This window comes from Pristiophorus japonicus, chromosome 14 (assembly GCF_044704955.1).
Source record: "Pristiophorus japonicus isolate sPriJap1 chromosome 14, sPriJap1.hap1, whole genome shotgun sequence".
Lineage (NCBI taxonomy): Eukaryota > Metazoa > Chordata > Chondrichthyes > Pristiophoridae > Pristiophorus > Pristiophorus japonicus.
This window is the reverse complement of record NC_091990.1, coordinates 93430296-93453082: the sequence shown is the minus strand read 5'-3', so window position 1 is coordinate 93453082 and position 22787 is coordinate 93430296. Positions and strand designations below refer to the sequence as shown.

Here is a 22787-nt window from a genome sequence, read left to right as displayed (position 1 = left end):
GGTTGGAAAATTGTACATGTCACTCTGCTATTTAAGAAAGGTGAGAGGGAGAAACCAGAGAATAGACAGGCTAACTATAGACAGTTAGCCGAATATCTGTTGTCGGGAAATTACTAGAGTCTATAATTAAGGATAGAGTGACTGAACACATTGAAAATTTTCAGCTGATCAGAGAGAGCCAGCATGGATTTGTAATGGGGAGGTCATGCCTGACGAACCTGACTGAATTTTTTGAAGAGGTGACTAAAGTAATGGACAGGAGAATATCTATGGATGTTATTTTTAGGGACTTCCAGAAGGTATTTGATAAAAGTTCCTCATAAGAGACTGTTAGCTAAAGTTGAAGCTCAGTATTGAAGGCAAATGATTGACTTGGTTAGGAAATTGGTTGAACGAAAAGAGACAGAGTAGGGATAATGGGCAGGTACTCTAATTGGCAGGATGTGACTAGTGGCATCCCGCAAGGATCTGTGTTGAGACCTCAACTATTCATCATTTTTATTAATGATTTAGACGATGGGACAAAAAGCCACATAGCCAAGTTCGCCAATGACACAAAGATAGGTGGCACTGTAAGCAGTGCACATGGAAACATAAAATTACAAAGAGATATCAATAGATGAAGCAAATGGGCAAAACTGTAGTAAATAGATTTCAATGTAAGCAAATGTGAGGTCACTTTGAACCTAAAATGGATCTAACACAGTACTTTCTAAATGATGAAAAGCTAGAAACATTGGAGATCCAAAGAAATTTGGTGACCCAAGTACAAAGATCATTAAAATGTCATGGACAGGAAAAGAAAATAATCAAAAAGGCTAATGGAGTGCTGACCTTCATATCTAGAGGATGAAAATACAAGGGGTTAGAAGTTATGCTACATCTATACAAAGCCCTGGTTAGAGCACATCTGGAATATTTTGTTCAGTTTTGGGCAGCACATCTTAAGGAGGATATATTGGCCTTGGAGGGAGTGCAGCGTAGATTTATCAGAATGATACCTGGATTCCAAGGGTTAAGTTACGAAGAGAGATTGCATAAATTAGGATTGTGTTTCTTGGAATTTAGAAAGTTGAGGGGTGATTTGATCGAAGTTTTTAAGATATTAAGGAGGAACTGATCGGCTACATAGAGCAAAACTATTTCTGCTGATTGGGGATTCTAGGACTAGGGAGCATAGTCTAAAAATTAGAGCCAGACCTTTCAGAAGTGAATTTAGGAAACACTTCTACACGGAAATGGTGGTAGAAGTTTGGACCTCTCTTCCACAAACGACAATTGATGCTCGGCCAATTGTTAATTTTAAAGCCGAGATTGATAAGATTTTTGTTAACCAAAGGTATTAAGGGATATTGGGCAAAGGCGGATATATGGAGTTAGGTCACAGATCAGTCATGATCTCATTGAATGGTGGACCCGGCTCGAGGGGCTAAATGGCCTACTCCTGTTCCTATGTTCCCTCCTATTTCTCATCGACATCCTGCCCCTCACCACCATCATCCGAAAACATATCAGGTTCCACATGTAGCTCTACACTCAGCTCTACCTCACCACCACCTCCCTCAACCACTCCACTGTTTCTAATTTGTCATATTGCTTGCCCGAAATCCAGTACTGGATGAGCAGAAACCTCCTCCAACCAAACATTGGGAAGACTGAAGCCATTGTCTTCAGTCCCAGCCACAAACTCCGTTCTCTAGACACCAACTCCATCCCTCTCCTGGGCCACTGTCTGAGGCTGAACCAGACCTATTGCAACCTCGGCATCCTAACTGACCACGTGTCCACTCCATCGTCTACTTCCATCTCCGTAACATCGCCCAGCTCCACCCCAGCCTCAGCTCATCTGCTGTTGAAACCCTCACCCATGCGTTTGTTACCTCTAAACTTGTCTGTTCCAATGATCTCCTGGCCAGCCTCATACTTTCCACATTCCATAAACTTGAGCTCATTCAAAATTCTGCTGCCCATATCTTAACTCGCACTAAGTTCTATTCACTTATTACCCCTGTGCTCACTGACCTACATTGGCTCCCGGTCTGGGGCCTCGATTTAAAGATGTCTTATATAAATTCTCTAGTTAAGTAATTTAGACCTTATTACATAAAATCTAAACACATACAATCTGGGAAAATCTGGTGCTCAAAGGACACAAACCTATTCTATCGGACATGTTATGCATGAAGTCATACCTGATTGGCTGGTTTGTTAACAAATGCTCCCACTTTCCTGGTAAAAGTGGTCTCGAGCGCATCCTGTGGTGGTCCACTCTTCCCCTCGCTGCTCTTTGATAACATTTCTGCTTCACCACTTTAAAAAATAAAAAGGGTAAAACTGATCAGATGGACGTGTCAAAGACATTTGTAAATGGTTTAATTATTTTTTGTTGTGCTCATCTAGAAGAGAAATTTCTGTCTGGGTGAATGGAACTTTCTGCCCAAACCAGATCAGGTGTTGAACAGGTGGACACAGGGTAAATCTTCTCTCTACTTTGACAAACAAATGTTTTGTTCCAGTTTAAGCATTAGCCTTCCACTGGTCCAACCAAGTCTGACAATTTCCAATTTCTGGGTAGTTCTACAGTGAAGACTTGAACCCAGAGATAGATTGAGGCTGCAGATGTTCATTTTCCTCAAAGCCCTTACCTTTGGCACAGAGGGAGAGGACAGACTTTATTTTCAGCTCCAATTTAGCCTGGATTCAAGAGCAGGTTACAGAGGTGAAAGGACAGTGCTATGACCCTCAATCAGATGTAACCATTTTAATAAAGAACCAATAATTCATTGCAAGATGTCATCTAACAATTCAAAGAAATTATTTAAAACATATTCCATACACATAACCTGAGAGGATAGTCAGGCAACCTCGCTGCCTCTAAGAGGTACGTTGTGAGAGGAATGACTTCACTTCAATTTGTTGAAATGGTTCAACACTGAAGGCAGTTTTTTGCTTTATGCTGCGACACCAAAACATTCCTTGTAAAATAATTTGGAATTATTCTCAGTGTAGACTATTTATAAATGAATAATGCAAGATGTGGAATAAATCGGTTATGTCAGATCTGTAGGTTAAGTGCACAGCTCGACACGTGTGATAAGCAGTTATTCTATTTCACATTGGCTTGATACAAATTATCTCAATTTTGTGCAAATGCAACTGATCTGGGGGTAGGCTTAGCTGAAGAGTCCTGTAGGCTAACTGAAAAGGCAGCTGCGGCTCAGAGTCGGAAGATTGTGGATTCAAGTCTCACTCCAGAAACTTGAGTTACAAAAATTTAGACTGACACTCCAGACACTGAGTGCTGCATTGTTGGAGGTGCCGTCTTTTGGATGAGATGTTAAACTGAGGCTCTGTCTACTCTCAGGTGTATGTAAAAGATCCCATGGCACCAATGTACCCTTTAAGTTGCGCGGCCAAGACTGGCTTTTTCTATGTTAAGTTTAACTGTAAAGTGGTTGCGCACCCCAAAAAAAGGAATATTGCATTGCACTACTTCAAAGAAGAACAGGGGTGTTACTTACCCCCGGTGTACTGTCCAATATTTATCCCTCAATCAACATCATTAAATTAGATTATCTGGCCATTATCACATTGCTGTTTGAGGTAGGTTGCTTTGCACAAATTGGCTGCTGAGTTTCCTACATTACAATAGTGACTATATTTCAAAAAGTACTACATTGGCTGTAAAGTACTTTGGGAAGTCCTCAGGTTATGAAAGATGTTATACAAAGGTTAAGTCTCTTTTCCTTTTTGAAATGGAGAGGCAGCCTGATTAAATTGAAATTAATTATACCGTACACCTTTCCAGGCGAGAGGATTTGACTGCCCAGTTTCAGAGTCAGGTTTTCATACTTTTACAAATTTGATTTCAGTTAAGCAGAATTCTGCAAGCAACTGCTCGATCAATCTTACTGTAATTCTAACTGTACCTGCTAGAAGGCGTTGCTGCCACGTGTTGATTCATGTCTGTCGGATTACAGGTAGGCACCCTGTCACCGTCAGCCTGGGTACCATGGGCAGGATTTAGAGGCAGAACTGGTATACCTCCTTCTTTGCCAGGAATTACCATCTATTTTAAGAACAATAATAGGAAAGATTTAAAACAAGTAAATAACTACAGAAGCTTTAACTAAATTAAGATCGGATTCCAGTTGCAGGTGATCGATACATTGTTTAAGCATTAGAGTGGAGCACAATGCTACATGGGGTCATGTAGAAATACAAATTACGCAATATTAAAATTTTTAGTTGCGGTTTTGCTTCATTCTGCCAGATTTGAATTCTTGTCCCGAATATTATATTCCGGTAACAATAACATGCAGGATGGTCATAGTGTTTTGGACCTCCAACTTGGCTGCACAATTTGGGGAAGCAATGGGCAGATGTTGGTCACTTGAACGGAGGAAGGAAGAGCAGAAAAACTGCACTCTTCAATTAATGGGCAACTGACATGAAATTCCAATTGATTCAGGGATACCTCATCTTCTCACTCTCTCATCAGGAACATAAAGAGATCTAAATAGGAGAAAATAACATTCATGGGGTGGAGTAGGTTGTAAACATATAGCCTCCATATTTAAAACCCCACGATGGACGGGAGAGGGTGGGGTTTAAAATGTGAAATGTGCAAAACACGATCTCAACATTATTATGGCGACAGATATCGGGGCATCCAGGTGTCCCGCTGTGGAGAGGTGAGATGCTTATTAACATATTTAAATCGGGCTCCTCATGTACAATTTGGTTAACTCGTGCTGCACGGGTTTCCGGGTGTTGTGAAACTCAGTGAAACTGAGGCGGGAACTGCTGACTCCCCAACGTATGTGGCCTTGTGGGCCAGGAGCAGGAGTGCTCCCCCCAAACCCCTCAAGAAAGCCTTCTGCCTCCCCAAACCCCGATCTCCGGCCCCTCATCCCGATCATAGGTTGCTTCTCCCTCATGATTACTGACCAAAGCTTCCTCCTCACCCCTTCGTGATTGCTGATATTCCTCCCCCACCGATCGACACCCCCCACCCCACCGCCGATCGACAACCATCCCCCGATCGCTAAGGACCCAGCTGAGGCCTCTTGTTGCTAGTTTTTCCTTCCCAGCTGCCAGCCAGGATGTTCGTTTGACTGACTGCTGGTGGGAGGAAGAGCTACAAGATGCAAATGAGGCCCTGTCATTAAGGTCAGCAGGACATCCATGTCTTGCCAGGATCTTTGGCCATTTTTCACCTCGCTGGCACCCTCCTGGCAAATATCAGGACCATAAAGTTCCACATACATTCCAACAACTAAGTAAAGGGTTAAAACTCATCAATTCCTTTACTCTCACCTGATACATGACAAATTTAAAATGGTCTTTTAGGGAAAGGGGGGATTCTAGGTGAGGTCGCTGCAGTTTGGGCATAAAGCTTAGGGAGAACAATTCTGATGCCAATAAATGAAGAACTTAGACACAGTTTGCCTCCTCGAGCAAGAAACACAGAACCATGTTGAAGTTATGTTACTGTGTAGCACAGGGTGAACATACACATTTTACCTTCAAAAAGGCAGTCCCTCTAGTGTATTTTCGTTTGCCAATTTTGCTCCTCCTTTCCTGAAGGTGCAGTCTCACATGGAGATACCCTGCTCTCCGGTACCTCAGCCAAGTAGCTATGCAAGTGCTGACAAGCTATTCAAATGTGGGGAGGGGGTAGTGCATTACAGCCCAATTCTAGTCCTAATACCACTTTCCAGGAAACACTAGATAATGATTTGGAGCCGTAACATTGCTTGGTTTTTCACATCCTAGTCCAAAACTGCAGAGTCCAACTGTTGCCCAGGCTGAGATCAGCTAACTCAACTCAGACCAGGAATTGTACTGGAAATCTTCAACTCTATCCATCAGGAAACTGAATTCTTCCAGATTCTTTACAGTGATGTTTTGTTTTAGACCAGACTTAGACCTACTTACTTGTCTCCTGTTCTGATGTGGACATGTTCATTTATTGGCTATTTTGAAAGTTTTACTTCTAACATTTCATATTCAAGCCAGTGTGGCAAATAAGACTTGAAGGAAGCCAGGGAGTCATCTGTCCATGGAGTTTACCCACTCCTGCCAAGGGAAAAGTATTTTGGGAAAACTATGGAGTGAATATAACCCATTCTATATTTACTTATTTGACATGTGCAACATCACTATGCATAGGCAAAACACATTGGCAGGGAGGGGCACTCTTGTGCAGCGCAAATTGCCATCTTAGTAAGCACTAAAGTTGTACCATAGGTTTTTATTAAAACAAAACTAGCCACCGCCCTCTGCACTAACAAGACAGGATTGCTTTAGTTCATTTGGATGAGTATACATCAAGATAGTGTGCTGTGGTTTTTATGTTCCTTCAATTCTAAATTGCCCAATTTATTAATTTGGTGGAACAATTCAAAATATTCATGAAGAAAGTTAGTTTAAAGTCAAATTCTTGAGTCGGTTTCTCATTTACTTATAGTGCCACAAACTGCAGAGAAGATAATATCTCTAGTTGGCTGATTCACCATTGCAAATAGATGTGAATGACTTCAGCTGCCACGGCACTAAGTTCTGGAATTCCCTCCCTATGGGCTCAAAATTGGCCCCTGCTGGTTTTTGGCGCACTCACCCGAGGTGCATCGCTTTTCCACGACTCCAAGCGCGCCGAAAATTTTCTTCCCGACTTTGGCTGCTGTCCGGCCTCTCTTCAGTGGTGGCGTAGCACTCTGCCCATACGCGTTCGAGTGTGCGTGCATTTTCAGTAGCTCCTCGCCCCAGCGCGTCCTGCTGCCTGTGTGAGAGGGACCCGATGTTCGCAGTTGTCGCCCCTATCCCTGGCTGTGTGGTCTCACGCACCTGCCCGCTATGTAAGTAGCTGCTTGCGTTCGCGGTTTAAACTACTGTGATTAAGATGGCCAGGATCACTGTCAGGAAGAGTAGTGTTAAATAGGTTGAGTAGAAAGTTTAATCACCGGTGTTTGGTGAATAAGGGTGCTTTTTGATCCAATTTTTTCATTCCAGGTTTGGTCGGGCGGGATCTCTTATAATGGTAAAGCAAGAGGCAATGTTTTTGGTAAACAGGCGGAGTTTATGTTTGCCAAGTTCCTTTATTTTCTTTTAATCTTTCCTTAAAACTTTGTAAGTCTTGGTGCTTTAGGTGCAGGTCCTCTCTGCTTCCTTCTATTTTTAAAAATTTGTTATTGAATGCTTATTACTTTTTGCACTTTGTAAGTCTTGGTGCTTTAGAATGCACTAACCTGTGCCGATTTCTTAATTCTCCGCAAGGGTTTTCTGAAGTGGCCTAAGTAGATTTGGAGTAACTATTAGCTGGCCAAAGTTGCCTAAATGGCCAAAACTGGCGTAGGTGACTGGGAATGCCCCCTTTTGAGAAAAAAAACGAAACTAAAAAAATTGTAACTAATTCAGTTACTCCAGAGCAGGTTTATTGAGGAAAGTGGGGATTTTTAAACTTACGCCAGAAAAACCAAGTTACCCCCAAAAAAACGGAGCAACTCCTGGTCAATTTTGAGCCCAATATCTCTCCGCCTCTCTTTCTTTCTTTTCTCCTTTAAGATGCTCCTTAAAACGAACCTCATCTACCCATAAATCTCCTTACATGGCTAGGTTTCAAACTTTGTTTGGCAATGCTCCTGTGAAGCACTTGGGTCATTTTACTACATTAAAGGTACCATGTAAATACACGTTATGAACTAACCCACCAGTGGTGAACATACTGTTGCTCAAGTGCCAGATGATTTTAGCTTCAAAAGTATGAATAGTTGCTGCTGATGATTGATGGGGTTTCATACGTTTTGAAATATCAAGTGCTGTTGTTTTTGGGAGGGGGGCACGCGGGGTGGGACAATAAAGTGAAACCTACTGAAAATATATAATTTAATTTAAAAAGTAACATGTCAAATTATGAACTGCTATTCTCTTGTCCCAATTCAGATGTGAGGGAAGACAGCAACAAATGAGGTGAAATGACACAGGACATGTCATTGGGGTGCTTTAATTCTTGGTTCCAAGCTGAATACTTTTGTTTATGGAATCTGAGACCCAAGGTGTGCCACAAAGTGTTTAAAAAATGATGGGGGCTGAATTTGCAGTCGGAGGTTCCCGCGGGGCAAAAAAAAAATCTACGAACTTACCTTCTGCTTCGGGATCCACAGAGACTTGCGCACCTGGGTCTCTACACGTATTCCTGTGTAGAAGACCACATTCCCGGGGAACCGCAGGCGCCCCTGTGATCACGTGGCTGGCCTAATCAATCAAAGGGACTCCCCATTCATGCTTATGGGGATTTCGTATGTACAGAACTCCCATAAGCATGAATAGGGATCACATTAATAAAAACATCTAGACGTCAAATAAATTAAAAAAATTACACATTTAAAATTAATTAAAATATCATTTAATTAAATATCAAACAAAAATTTAATTTGAAAAATAAATGTACATGTTTTAACGGGGCTAAAAATAAACTTACCTTATTGCACAGGGTTTTTAAATGTATAAATGAATTTAAAAAAACATTTTTTCAAACTCTTACGCTGGTAAAAGCAGGCAAATAGCCCAACTCGCCACCCGCTTTGGCCCTTTTCCCAGGGGTGCGTGCTCTCTGTCATGAGAATTCTTGTCATATCGCAACTTCCGGATTTTAGCAGGTGCCTAAACCCGGAACTTGCGTGGCCCCTTTGGGCAGGTACGTATCTGTAGAGGGCGCAGATTACGGCCCTTGGGGTGCAGTTGAAGTTGTGCCATGCAAGAAGTATTCAAGCATCAAGACTACTCACTGCCTTTATTTCCATGTTCAGTTCCACCTACACTTGTGAATCTATTTTTTTTTAAATTTTATAATCTTCATATGTGAAAGTACAGATCTGTTATGACATGCACATTTCAGAGTTGTCATGTTCATGCACCGAGTAGAAATTAGATTAAAAAAAATTGAGAAACAAAGCACATCAAAAGTTACACTGAACGGTGTGCCTCACTGTACATTGTGTGTTAGTTGTAGCTACAGGGAGGATGATGGTATTACTTGGCACTGTTTCATTGTTTTAGAAATTGTTGAATTATGTTTCTCATTTTTAATTACTAATATTACTGCAATTTTTGAAACCAATAACCATTCATTAAAAATGATGACTGGAATTTTGTTCTCAAAATGCTGCTGACAAAAAAAAGGAGCCATAGGTTACACAGAAACTATTCATACGATTATAACTAGTAGCAATATTTGGCACTAACGTAATTGGAGTATCCTGAACTGCAGATCATCGTTCTCGTGCTGTTGACAACACTCCTGAACATAAATAGTTCCTGACAGCAGTTGAGATCAACTTTTGACTTCCCAGGACTCAAACTGCAAAACAAAGGGGCCTAAACACTTGTGGCCATTTGTCACAATAACTTTTTTCCACCTGGCTGTTGAGCCACCCCTCAACTAACAAAGTGGATTAAAAACAGAGATTGTTGGGAGATGCACTGTGTTAGTCAATACCTGAAAGAGATTAGGTTACTTTTTGGGGGCATCTTTTCATCGCTAACCTACTTTTCTCTTTCCGATCTGACATGTGCTGTGCATTTCTACTATCTTTTGTATTTAAGATTCTTAGAATGGGAGCTTTTCTTCATCACAAACTGTGGATTCTATCCCTCCTGACTCATGACCACTGATTATAGATGCTACTAACCAAGGAGTCTTCACCATCCGCAATAAACTGACTCAACACCAAGTACCCTATGAACCACATTAACTACCAAATGAAGAATTCAAACTGACTAACTAACAGAGCAGCCAGAGGAAATACTCTGCATTTGGGAAGATAAATATGGGAATAATTTATCTGCACTATTAACATGGTGGAAATGCACAACATTCACACCTCCTAAAGCCCTCAAATGAGAGTCTGAAATCCGGAGTTCTAAAAACCAGAATTGTCCGAAAAACGGATATTGTGCAGCTTGCAAGAGTCGCTGTCCGGAATCCGGAAATATTTCCCGAAAACCGGACTTTTAAGCTGTACATACCTTTTTCCAAACATGAATCCAAAAAAATACGTAAACCGGCGCGGCCCGGCCTGGAGGTTGTCAGATTTGGGCCGTCGGATGTAATGCTCCAAAATCTGGAAATACACAAAGTTTGGCCCAAGGGTTTCCGGATGTCGGATTGTCTCAGAAATCTGGAAATACCCGAAACTCGGCACAAGGGTTTCCGGATTCAGGACGTTGGATTGTCCCAGAAATCTGGAAATATCCGAAACTTGGCCCAAGGGTTTCCGAACGTCGGATTGTCCCAGAAATCCGGAAATACCTGAAAATTGGCCATGAGGGTTCCGGATTTGGGATGTCAGATTTTCTTCTCCGAAATCCGGAAATACCCGAAAGTCGGCTCATGGGTTTCCAGATTTGGGATGTTGAATTTCTTCTCCAAAATCCGGTAAAACCCGAAAATTGGAATGGTCTCCAGGTTTCCGGATGTTATATCTGTAATAGGTAAATGTGTGTGCGGGATCAATTTACTTAATAGTTGAATGAAATCAAGAGCTACAACTTCAATGATTTTCTTAGAGTTCAAATACATTTGTCCACATGATGTTGGCTGCTGAGAGATTCAATTTGGGTTTTGTTACAATTAGAAATTTAAAAGTTTAGGACTTCCTACACCCCCAAAGAATGCCACTCACCCATTTCTTGTGTCATTCAAGGATAAACAGTTAACAAATCATATTAGATACACTGAAAGCAATAGCACCCGAAAGCAAACAAGGCAATCGGCATGAGAACATGAAGCACGACATACAAGTATAGTCCAAGTGTCAAATAATTGCATTGCAGGACTGAACACTCCACACAAGCACCCCAATATACAGATCAATCACAAATTTGTGGGCACTGTGGCAGTCAATGGATGCTATGACAATCAGCAATGATCATAAAGTCTGAACTAAACTTTATTATTCCAATGTGATGTGCTTAATATTTTGAAAGAACCGGTGCAGTGGAAGCTAGTCATGAGCATAAATTGGTGAACTCTCATTGCCTGTTGTTACTGGTACATTTGCAAAATGTTACGTCATTCATTAAAGTAGTATTGTAGGTAATTATACTTTACTTAAAGTGGGAAAAAAAGTTTGAAGATAGCACGACTTCATTTAAAGTTTCTGCACAATATGATGAATATATTTGTTTATAAAAATATTGAGATATTTAAATTTAAAAAAAATCTAATTCCTTACCCTTATAGAAACTCTTCAATTCCTGTCTAATTTCCAGGGCATTTATGATATTGTTGACCGGGCACCACTGGGAGAAACCCTATGGAAATCAATAGGGCTATGACTTTGAACTGGTCCAAGAGCAATGCTGGAGCCACCATGTAACCAGTTGGGTATTCTGCATACTGTGGTTTGAACTAGTCTAGATTTTTTTTGGGGGGTGGGGGGGGGGGGGGGGGGTTCGTTAGTGTGAAGTCAAAACCTCTGATTTCAACACAGTTATTCTGGGAAGCAGAGGCCTAGGTGAAAGGATATCCAACATTGTGGGTTTCCATGAGGGCAAGGCACTTTACATTTACGCAAAAAGTCGCTCAACTGTGCCCTATATTTCCCTCTGTGTATTAATTTTAGTGAAGCAGTAGGTGCAATTATAAAAAGTGATAGACTTTTATATTCATGTATGCATTTTACTAAAATTAACAGAGGAAAAAGTAGTCCCATATTTTTTCAATGTAAAATGGGGAAGTACGTTGAATAAAAAGTACTCCTCCCTCAGACGGTTCCTCTCCTTTAATGAACCAGTGACTACACTGAACTTATTGCTTTACAAATTGTTTTTTTTGGTTGGGCATACACTTTACCTTTTAATACTTAACCAAAAATCACTCGCCATTGAAAGCTTTCAATCATATTTTAAATAACTTCTTCCCTCTGTGGAATATACTAACTTTTGTGTTTATTTGCATCTTTGCTCTCTTACTTTGCATAAAGATATTAAACATATATAAAGGAGTAATAGAGTAGTGCAGTACAGAACAAACCTTAAGTACTGTAATTTCACCAAAATAACTTTCAAGGGCATCACTCACTATATGTAAAATAAAAAAGGTTTGCATACATTGAGCTTGTACTCTGTTTTACTGAGGCCATGGCAAGTTTCAATTTCTCTATAGTCAACCAAACAAGTTTATAGAATCATACAGCACAGGAGGCTGCCATTTGATCCATCGTGCCTGTGCTGGCTCTTTGAAAGAGCTACCTAATTAGTTCCACTCCACCATTATTATATCTAATTCCCTTTTGAAAGTTACGACTGAATTTGCTTCCTCCACCCTTTCAAGATGTGCATTCCAGATCATAACTCACTGCATAATTTTCTTCCCCCCCTGGCTCTTTTGCCAATTATCTTAAAAGGTCTTAAAAATAGAAAAGGGCCGAGGCCATGTTTGAGTACATGGCACTTATTTTAGAAAGTATCATCACTGTAGCAAAGAGCAACACAAAGCCAACATATCAACGTACAATCAGGGTATTATTTACCGCTTTCTAATTGAAACAAAAAGTGTTGGTCAGGGTTATATTCAGCAGTGATATATTTTTCTGCTGTTGAAATTACGGTACCTTTTTTTAATAGTAAACTGCAGTGGTTAAAAATGAGTCTCTGGATTAAGAAATGTTGCGTTTAACCAAGCATGAATCTTTGATTTACCTGATGAGGATGAGCAGTATTGACACCAGCAGTTAAGGCTGCTGGGCAACAGGCTAGGTCAGCTGAACCACCACCAAGAGTAGCAAAGGGCTGATAGGAAAGACGCGAGCTGTAGAGCTGGGAGAAGGAAGAAGGGCACAGAAAATAGATAGATACTAAATAGTAATCAGACTGATGCATATAGCTGGAACAAGAGGGAAACAAAGGAATAGCATCATCGTAAAAATCACATGTATAGCAAAAGTCGAAATAACACTCGAAATTAGGGAGCTTGAATTTTGATATTTTAGTTTAGCTACTATTCCAAAACTATGGATAATTTATCATGCTTCTCTATGGATTTTACCAAAACCTAGTGCTAGTGTAACCCATGGGGGGGGAATTCCTCATGCACATGGTGTCATTTCAGCATGTTAACGACCCCACCTTTACAATTGCATTTTTTCCTTCCCTGCCACTCTCCCACCCCTGTACTAAAGCCTTAGCTTCATTCCTCTTCAGTTGGTAGAGGCTAACTTTATGAACAAAATAACATCATAATCGACTTAGGCACTAGGAGGCTTGCAAACTGCTGATGAAAAGCTGCTGAGATGCAATTTTCTCTTCCTTCCAGGAAACCGTGTGACATATGCCTAGCTGGCACCTAAACCCATTCCCCAGCCAAAGAGCATTCAGCCAGAACCCTGGTCTCTTCTCATTTCCACAAAGAAGTTTCTACAATGCAGAGCTGAGATGTCGAATATTTGAGTGACTATTGCGCCAAGAGGTTTCACTGCTGACTTCCGACATCTGGTGCACCAAAAAGACTTCTGGATAAAGAGATTGTTGTCTGTTAGTTGGCTTCTTGGTGATACATCTGGATTTCTAGCAAACTTTCTTCCATCAAAGGCTAGCCCTGGGGCAGTCTGGATCTTTGCTTCAATGAAAGGATCTGGGACTTTTGATGGTTGACTGAGAGGCTCAACTCTGCTCCAGGTCATGTTACTGTTCTCCAGGCTTCTTTCTCTCTAGTGAGTCATCGCGATAGCATCATTACCTAAAACCAGAGACTTTTTCTTTGATTGATATGTAAAGAATTTTTAAAGGACTTAGTCAGTGAATGTTGACAGTATTTAGTATTCTGCAACTTAGAGTAAGCCAGAATGCCCCTCTGACATGGTTATTGATTGTCACCTTTGAGGCAGAAGGAAACATCAATGCCAAGGAAGTGGATTTTGCTGAAACATCAAATCAGAATAATAATCTTTCTGCTGCTTCCTCACTGGTTTTCCTTAATGGGGAAGTGGAAGACAATGACTTGTGGGCAGGACGCTCATTCAACTACTTGCACACCGCATACTGGAACTGTTTGAGTCAATGTACCAGAGGAAGCCGCTTGCTTGTTCTATTCAGTCAGAAAATGGTACCTGGGTGAAGGACACCTTGCCGACCATCCGACCACCACCACCACCACCACCACCACCACCACCACCACCCACACGTTGCCAAAATAATAGAATAAAACTCGACAGGAAACAGTCAGAGTTAACAGGAGAAGCTAGGTGCTTCGATGCAGCCAAAATGGCACCTACATGTGGTAGCTTAAATAATGTGGATGGAACAAAAATCAAATTTTATGAGGGTTAGAGAACAATGTCAATTCCAAAAACTCAAGATGCAATTTTCTCAAAATACTTTTCTTCCACACTGAATCAATAATAAGTCTATTGCTCCACAGCAGCTGATAAAAGCTGATACAAAATGTTCTAGTTTGAGGCTGCCAAATCCACAACCACTTCTCAATAATTGGAGAGCTATCAATCATTTCAAGCTCCAATCAAACCCAACAAGGAAGGAATTTGTTTTTACTTTACGCTTTTACTTTACACTGTTGCTATTCAAAGCATTGTCTCTTGCTTTACTTATCACACAGGACAGCACGGGCAACCTGAGGAGGGAAGATAGCCTTCAGAGATTAGTTTACCACTATTGTTAACTTTTGTTGAATAATTAGAACACTTTCTGCTGTCAACCTTGGCTCAATGGTAGCACTCTTGCCTCTGAGTTAGAGATTTAAGTACATAATCTAGGCTGTCACTTCCATGTAATACTGAGGGAATGCTACAATATCAGGGATGAGATGTAAACATAGAAACATAGAAAATAGATGCAGGAGTAGGCCATTCGGCCCTTCGAGCCTGCACTACCATTCAATAAGATCATGGCTGATCATTCACATCAGTACCCCTTTCCTGCTTTCTCTCCATACCCCTTGATCCCTTTAGCCGTAAGGGTCATATCTAACTCCCTCTTGAATATAGCCAATGAACTGGCATCAACAACTCTGTGGTAGAGAATTCCACAGGTTAACAACACTCTGAATGAAGAAGTTTCTCCTCATCTTAATCCTAAATGGCTTACCCCTTATCCTTAGACTGTGTCCCCTGGTTCTGGACTTCCCCAACATCGGGAACATTCTTCCTGCATCTAACCTGTCCAGTCCAGTCAGAATTTTATATGTTTCTATGAGATCCCCTCTCATCCTTCTAAACTCCAGTGAATACAGGTCCAGTCGATCCAGTCTCTCCTCATATCAGTCCTGTCATCCCGGGAATTAGTCTGGTGAACCTTCGATGCACTCCCTCAATAACAAGAACGTCCTTCCTCAGATTAGGAGACCAAAACTGAACATAATATTCCAGGTGAGGCCTCACCAAGGCCCTTTATAACTGCAGTAAGACCTCCCTGCTCCTATACTCAAATCCCCTAGCTATGAAGGCCAACATACCATTTGCTTTCTTCACTGCCTGCTGTACCTGCATGCCAACTTTCTAATATTGAAGTTGGCCAGACAAAATGTTACGCACATGACACCACACTTTCTCACTGTTGCCATGCAGCATCTCATCAGACACATCTGCAGATCCTGATCCCGAGAATGTAAACAACATTCTTAAAGTCATCCCCTTTGGATTACCAGTCCAGTAACATAACCATGATACTATCGAACCCGGTGGTAAGAAACTAACTAAAAACCGGGAACAACTAAGAGTTTTGGGAGGGTGAAAAATGTTTGCACTTTGTATTTTGAGCACAGGGAGACTATGGTATCGATGTTGTTTTTGAAATTAAAATAGTAGGTGAAGAGCAAAAGTCCCTAGTGCAGGCACCAAAGTTGAAAAGAGTAAAATTGAAAATGTAATAAATCAGGAAATAGTGACACGTAACACCAAGCATGCGTTTTAAAAACCTGCAGATTGTAGAAGGAACAGTCGACTGAAGGCAGTAAAGAATTCCACAAATATTTTAGGAAAGAATTAAGTTTTGAGTATTTTGTTTTTAATATGATTAAAAAGGAACAGAAAACACACAATACGACATTTTTGTAGCTTAGCAGTAACGAGAGGGGAAAGCACAGAAATGTACCGACTCCAGTAGCGTGGATAAGACAGAGAAAGTCAAGGAAAGGTTGTGACAGAAGGTTGATGAGAAAGCGTTCATCAGACGCTAAGCTTTTTCCTGTCTTCCGTCCAGAGACACGAGAAGTACAGGTTGAACCTCCCATATCCAGTACTCGCACCCCCTAGCACCATTCCCGGCCGCTCCGACATGAACAAATTGAGGTCCTTTCTTGCTGCCGACTCCCGCAATTGCTGGCCTGACCCCCGTGATCCACCGCCCCGACCCCCGTGATCCACCGCCCCCCCCCACCCCACGATCTCTCTGCCACAAGCCAGCCAGCCCCAATATCCCCTTTCTCAGTACCTGTACCATTCAATTTAACGTGACCTCCCCTCGTCCGGCAAAATCCCTTATCCGGCACAGGCCAAGTCACAAGGGTGCCAGATAAGAGGTTCAATCTGTATAAGAGAAGTGGTGGAAGAGCCTGCCCAGAAATGGGAGCAATAATCAAGTTTTGGACAGCCTCCGTCTGGCTTTATAAAGAGTTAGGAGTTGTTGTTTGGAAAAAAAAGTGTTTGGCACAAAAATGGAAATCAAGTTTCTTGGAAAAAGCTTTTAGTGAAGGAAAGTAAGTAAGAGCTCCATTTAAGGTCAGAAGATAGTGAGGCCAAGGTGAAGGACTAAGAGTGGAACAAGACTAAGAGTGGAACAAGAATAAGAATGGTAGGGTTTAACAAGATTTTCATTGCCATGGTGAAAACCATGGTGATCGTTAAGATGTAGTGACTCAGTTCTGGCACTGTGGTTAAAATTAGAACATCGTACAATTTAAAGAAAGTTGATGAATGAGGAATCATCAGCAAAGGAGTGGATCAAGTTAGATGATGACAAGTAGTAGTCACTGATATGAAGAAGCAACAGAGTGAGAGAGGGGTCAAAGCCCTGGAGAATTATTGCGTCAAAGATACAAGATAAGCCATCAACTACAGCACAAACAGAGTGATTAAACATTGTTCTGAACTGGCTGCTGAGAATTGTGCAACAGCAGTCTAGAGAAGGCTCTGATGACTGCGGCATTGCTATTCGAGCTACAGTATATTTTTCTGGACTGTTGCATGATCTCTTGCAACTAGTTTAGAACAGCATAACCATCTGTTGCTGAATTATAATTTGTGCATGAGGTGGCTAGAGAAGAAATAAAAGCAAGATACTCCCAACATCAAATAAAAACAGCAAATTGGCAAGTTACATCCTCTGAGGAAAATCTCTGCTAATCTATTTTTTCGATGGGCGAGGGTTGAAACAAGAGGGGAAAAGCAAGAAAGTGTAGAACACGACAGACGAAAGCTCCGGAAATGCTTCATTAAACAGCTGCTGGGTCTTTGGAGTTCAACTTTTTCCAGTAGAGATATTCTATACTGCAGCACATTCAGATGTTAATTTTACTTAAAAGATTAAATTGATTTGCTTCTTTGAACTTATTAGCAGCATTGCTCCTTGGCTGTAAAAGAACTAGTTTGTTCTACTTCATAGATTTTGCATATTTGATTCAGACATATCTCTAATTATTCAACATTGGGTTTGTAATATCTTCTCTATTGTTCATTTTGCATATCTATGAAGTACTAAATATTCCGTTTCACAAAAATATTGTCTAACAATTTACCAAACCAATGATTTAAACATATAAACATTCTACTAAACGAACAAATATTCTATATATGGAGGTATTTCAGCCTGCGATGAATTTTTTATCCCACATCTGATCGGTTGCCAAGGTTGCATTCTTCCACCTTCAGAACATTGCCCAATGCACCCCTACTGTTCCCTCTCGTACAGAAATCCTAAACTACGTCTTCATCATCTCAAAAATGTATTTCCCTCCTCGGTGGCCTCACCTCCTTCACCATACATAAACTACAGTTGATCCTGAACTCTAAACTCAAATCCTCGGTCATAAACCCATCATTTTGGTCCCTAGCGTATTCCACTCTCTCCCTGCCCCAGCATTTCAATTTCCAAATTCCTCATCATAAAACCCTCCACTGTCTAGTTCCACATTGACCACATCATTGACGTTTAATGGCATTACCATCGCCGAATTCTACACCATCACCATCAACATCCTGCAGTCACCATTCACCAACTCAGTCGCATAAATGCCGTGGCTACTAAAGCAGGTTGGAGGCTGAGTATTCTATGAAAATTGGTTCACATCTCGACTCCCTACCACCTACAAGGAGCAAGTCAGGAGTGTGATGAAATTCTCTCTATTACTGTAGCTGCAATACTTAAGGAACTCGACATTGTACAGGACAAAGCAGCCGATTTATCAGGACCCTACCCACCAGCTTAAACATCCACTCCCTTCACCACCGGCGTACTGTGGATGCAGTGTTACTGGATGCACTGCAGCAACTCGCCAAGATTTCTTTGGCAGCACTTCCCAAACCCATGACCTCCACTACTTAGAAGGACAATGGCAGCAGGTGCATATCAACAACTTGTATTTATATAGTGCCTTTAATGTAGCAAAATGTCTTAAGGCCCTTAACAAGAGCGATATCAATAAAAACATTTTTTGACACTGAGCCACAGGAGGAGATGTCAGGACAGATGACCAAAAGCTTGGTCGAAGAGGTAGGTTTTAAGGAGTAAAGGAGCAGAAAGTAGAGCGGCAGAGACGTTTAGGGAGGGAATTCCAAAGCTTAGGGTCAAGGCAGCTGAAAGCATGGCTGCCAATGAAGAAGTGATTATAAAATCACCTCTAAATTACTCACCATTCCAACTTGAACATATATTGGATGGGTCTCTTTAAGCACGAGGCAAGTAGTGGTCACTCCAGCCTCTTAAAGTTGCAACTAATGGTGCTTTTTCTTGGAATACCATTGGCCTCAAGGTAATGCATACACCTTTAAACATGCAGTCTTTTTCATCCTTATTTTCATTTGCTCTCATTCTTGACTGTCTATACTAGGAAACAGAGGATTAAGAGACACTAGACTCTCAATTGGACATGGTAGATGGGCTTTTCCAAGGTCCTAATTGTCCCCATTCTAAGACTTCAATTTGAGCCAGTGCTAGCATGTGTGAAGTTTTGCAAGTAACCAAACATACCTCAATTTCAAGTGGTCTGTATAACTGAAGGAACTGTCAGCCGCGCACCAATTGGGAGGTCAGTGCAGGACACTCACCAGCTGCTGCCGCTGGAAAAGATACCGCGCATGCGCGGCTGGGCAGCAAATTTAAAGGAACCAGCCACCAAAAAGAAAATTAGAGGGAACATTACCACCATGTACATTTAGCAGCCTGCAGGCAACAGCTTATCCAGTGAATCAGAAAGTACTAGTAGTTAAAAAAATAAGTTCTTATTCCTTAATGTACCAACTAAAAACTTTCTGGGTTGGTCCAAGTTATGTAAATGGGTAAAAAAAAAAAACTTTAATTACTATTCACTTATTTTCTTGACTCCTCCACGGTCTCTAAATTGTCAGACTGCTGATCCGATATCCAGTTCTGGGTGAGCAGAAATTTTCTCCAATTGAATATTGAGAAGACCGAAGCCATTGTTTTCAGTCCCTGCCACAAATTCCGTTCCCTAGCCACTGACTCCATCCCACTCTGCAACTTCTGTCTGAGGCTGAACCAGACTGTTTGCAACCTTGGTGTCATACTGGACTCTGAAATGTGCTTTCGACCACATATCCGCAGTGTAATGAAGACCCCTTATTTCTACCTACATAACATCGCCCGTCTCCACACTTGCCTCCACATCATCTGCTGAAGCCCTCATCCATGCCTTTGTTACACAGAAACATAGAAAACAGGTGTAGGAGTAGGCCATTCTGCCCATTGAGCCTGCACCATCATTCAATAAGATCATCACCTCAGTATCCCTTTCTTGCTTTCTCTCCATACCCCTTGATCCCTTTAGCCATAAGGGCCATATCCAACTCCCTCGTGAATATATCTAACGAACTGGCGTGAACAACTCTTTGCGGAAGAGAATTCCACAGGTCTCTGAATGAAGAAGTTCCTCCTCATCTCGGTCCTAAATGGCTCATCCCTTATCCTTAGACTGTGACCCCTGGTTCTGGACTCCCCCAACATCGGGAACATTCTTCCTGCATCTAACCTGTCCAGTCCTGTCAGAATTTTATATGTTTCTATGAGATCCCCTCTCATTCTTCTAAACTCCAGTGAATACAGACCGAGTCGATCCAGTCTCTCCTCATGTGTCAGTCCTGCCATCCCAGGAATCAGTCTGGTGAACCTTCGCTGCAGTCCCTCAATAGCAAGAACGTCATACCTCTAGATTTGACTATTCCAACGCACCCCTGACTAGCCACCCTCATTCTACTCTACACAAATAAGAGGCGAGCCAAAACTTGGCTGCCCATGTCCTAACTTGCACCAAGTCCTTCACTGATTTTGCTGAGCTAGAAGGACAACAATTGTTCATTGTGATTGATAGCCATTCGAAGTGGGTAGAGGTGTTTCCGATGCGGAAAACAACAAGTAAAACATTAGACATTTTGCGAAGATTATTTTCTTCATATGGCCTCCAAGAAGAAAGTGCGTCTGACAATGGACCACAATTTTGTCCAGAAGAATTTGCATAATTCACAAGCTGATCGACATTAGCTCCCGGTTAAGCAACACCTCGATTTCAAAATTCTCATCCTTGTTTTCTAATCCCTCCATGGCCTCGCCGCTCCCCATCTCTGTAATCTCCTCCAGCCCACACCCCCACCCCACCCCCGAAATGCACTCCTCTAATTCTGCTCTTTTGAGCATCCTTGATTGGTGGCCGTGCCTTCTGTTGCCTAGGCCCTAAGCTCTGGAATTCCCTCCCTAAACCACTCCGTCTTTCTATCCTCCTTCAAGGCACTCCTTAAAACCTACCTCTTCGACTAAGCTTTTGGTCATCTGCCCTAATTTCTCCTTATGCGCCTCGGTGTCAAATTTATTTTCTCATAATACTCCGATGAAGCGACTTGGGACGTTTCACTACGTTAAAGGCACTATATAATTACAAGTAGTTGCTGTCGTCATTAGCCTGCCATTATTTCACAAAAATAATCTTACAAAAGTAATATGTGTTAACTCACAAATTGTTCCATTTGACTGTTTCTAAAATAAACATAAAAAGGACTGTCTACTTCCAATTCACAAAGTTAACAAGCCAAAGTCTGAGAGGTGTGGTGAACTGACTTGAATTAGTGATTAATCTGTCAATGCACCAGAGAATGTCTGCTTGCGGTGTAATCTCACACTTACTCATACACACAAATAAAATAGCACCGAGGACTCTTTTTGAAAAATTATGCGAACACAATCCCTATTTCTTTTTCAGAAGACCTGTTCAAATACCAACTGGGAGGTAGTTAAGATTTTTAGAGAGTGACAAAATTGAATTGTAGACAAAGCTTGACTGATCATGCTTGCCTTGGATACACACATGGAAGTCTGCTTTTATGTCGAGGCCTGAATAAGGTTGATAGCTTGCGTTACAAGGCTTTAAAAAATTTTTTCACTGATCTTTGTGGCCATGATGTACACACATGCTGTCCATTATCTTGGATCGTAAGCAATCAGGAGAGATGAAAACAGGACAGATGAACAGAAACAGGGAAACGCAACTACAAAAAAGTGACTTTAAAGAAAAGCAAAGTGCAAGACAACAATTTTTACAATTATTTTTATGGTCATCATTTCCCCCCATCTGAAACCTTCCCAATTCACTTTGCCCTGCTGAGAGAGAGAACAGGCTGAAAACCTGTTCATGTGCTCCTACAATTTCTTCCTACAACTCGAAGTTAAATGTTGCCTAGCAAATGCCAGCAAAAGTCTTCCTTGTTTCCCCTGCTTACAAGTAGCGAAGTGCCTCACATTCTCACAATGGCATGACCGATGGCACTTTAATATTGCTTGGTGCTTTCTCTCCACATGTCACTTTCCTCATTTTACTGGGCGCCAGTCATAAGGGCACGGCATCATTTAAATACAGATCATCACCTGGGATTTAGAATTCTTTTGGCTGAAATAGGTATGAAAGTACCTTAAAAAAGTAAAAATATATACCCAGTTTCATGCTATTTAAAATTAGTGTCTTACACATTGGGCATATCTTCTCCATCCAACACATCTGATAATGCAAAATTCTAAAGTTGTTGCATTGATGTCACTGCCTATGTAGACAGAGAGAGCAAACAATATTGTTCTATAGGCCTTCCAAACCTTGCCTCAACCAATATCCACTAAAAAAATATTGGCAGCAGGATACTTAAACACTACATTTGCAATTTATCAGTCAGAGATGTAGCTCTCTCAAGACTGCAAGCTTGAGTGGCAAACAGGTTTGATGCTTTCCAGGAACACTCACATTATTTTTAAAAAACTTCACTTTAATTACTTACAATTACAAAGGGATTGGACTCCACAGATTCTGGTACCCGACATAATTTTGGTCATGTGGGCTTGGGAATTTATTCAACTGTTGGGGAGCGGGACGCATTGCAATGGATATGTCTCTTCTCCTTGCCTAACTTCTACATTTACACTTCCTGCTGAGGTTACTAGATGGTAATCTGGAGCAGGAACCTTGGCTGATTCATGCTTTCACTAGTCCAGGAACACTGGGACAATTGTAGCCCTATACTGTTCCCCTGGCTGAGAGTGACTAACCTAGTTCAAATCAA

The 22787-nt window shown here is 41.4% G+C and overlaps 1 protein-coding gene across 5 annotated transcripts in view; it reads right to left on the bottom strand.

Moving 5' to 3' along the window:
* Positions 1-22787, bottom strand: part of atg13 (ATG13 autophagy related 13 homolog (S. cerevisiae)) — a 95770-nt gene that overhangs the window by 12740 nt on the left and 60243 nt on the right. For 3 of the 5 annotated variants that reach the window (XM_070899380.1, XM_070899381.1, XM_070899382.1), the window contains 3 exons: positions 12706-12822; positions 3930-4069; positions 2193-2310 (listed from right to left, as the gene is read on the bottom strand). In XM_070899380.1, coding sequence (XP_070755481.1) covers positions 2193-2310; positions 3930-4069; positions 12706-12822 — 375 coding nt within the window. The remainder of the gene's footprint in view (positions 1-2192; positions 2311-3929; positions 4070-12705; positions 12823-22787) is intronic. The other 2 variants (XM_070899383.1, XM_070899384.1) reach the window with 1 other exon arrangement.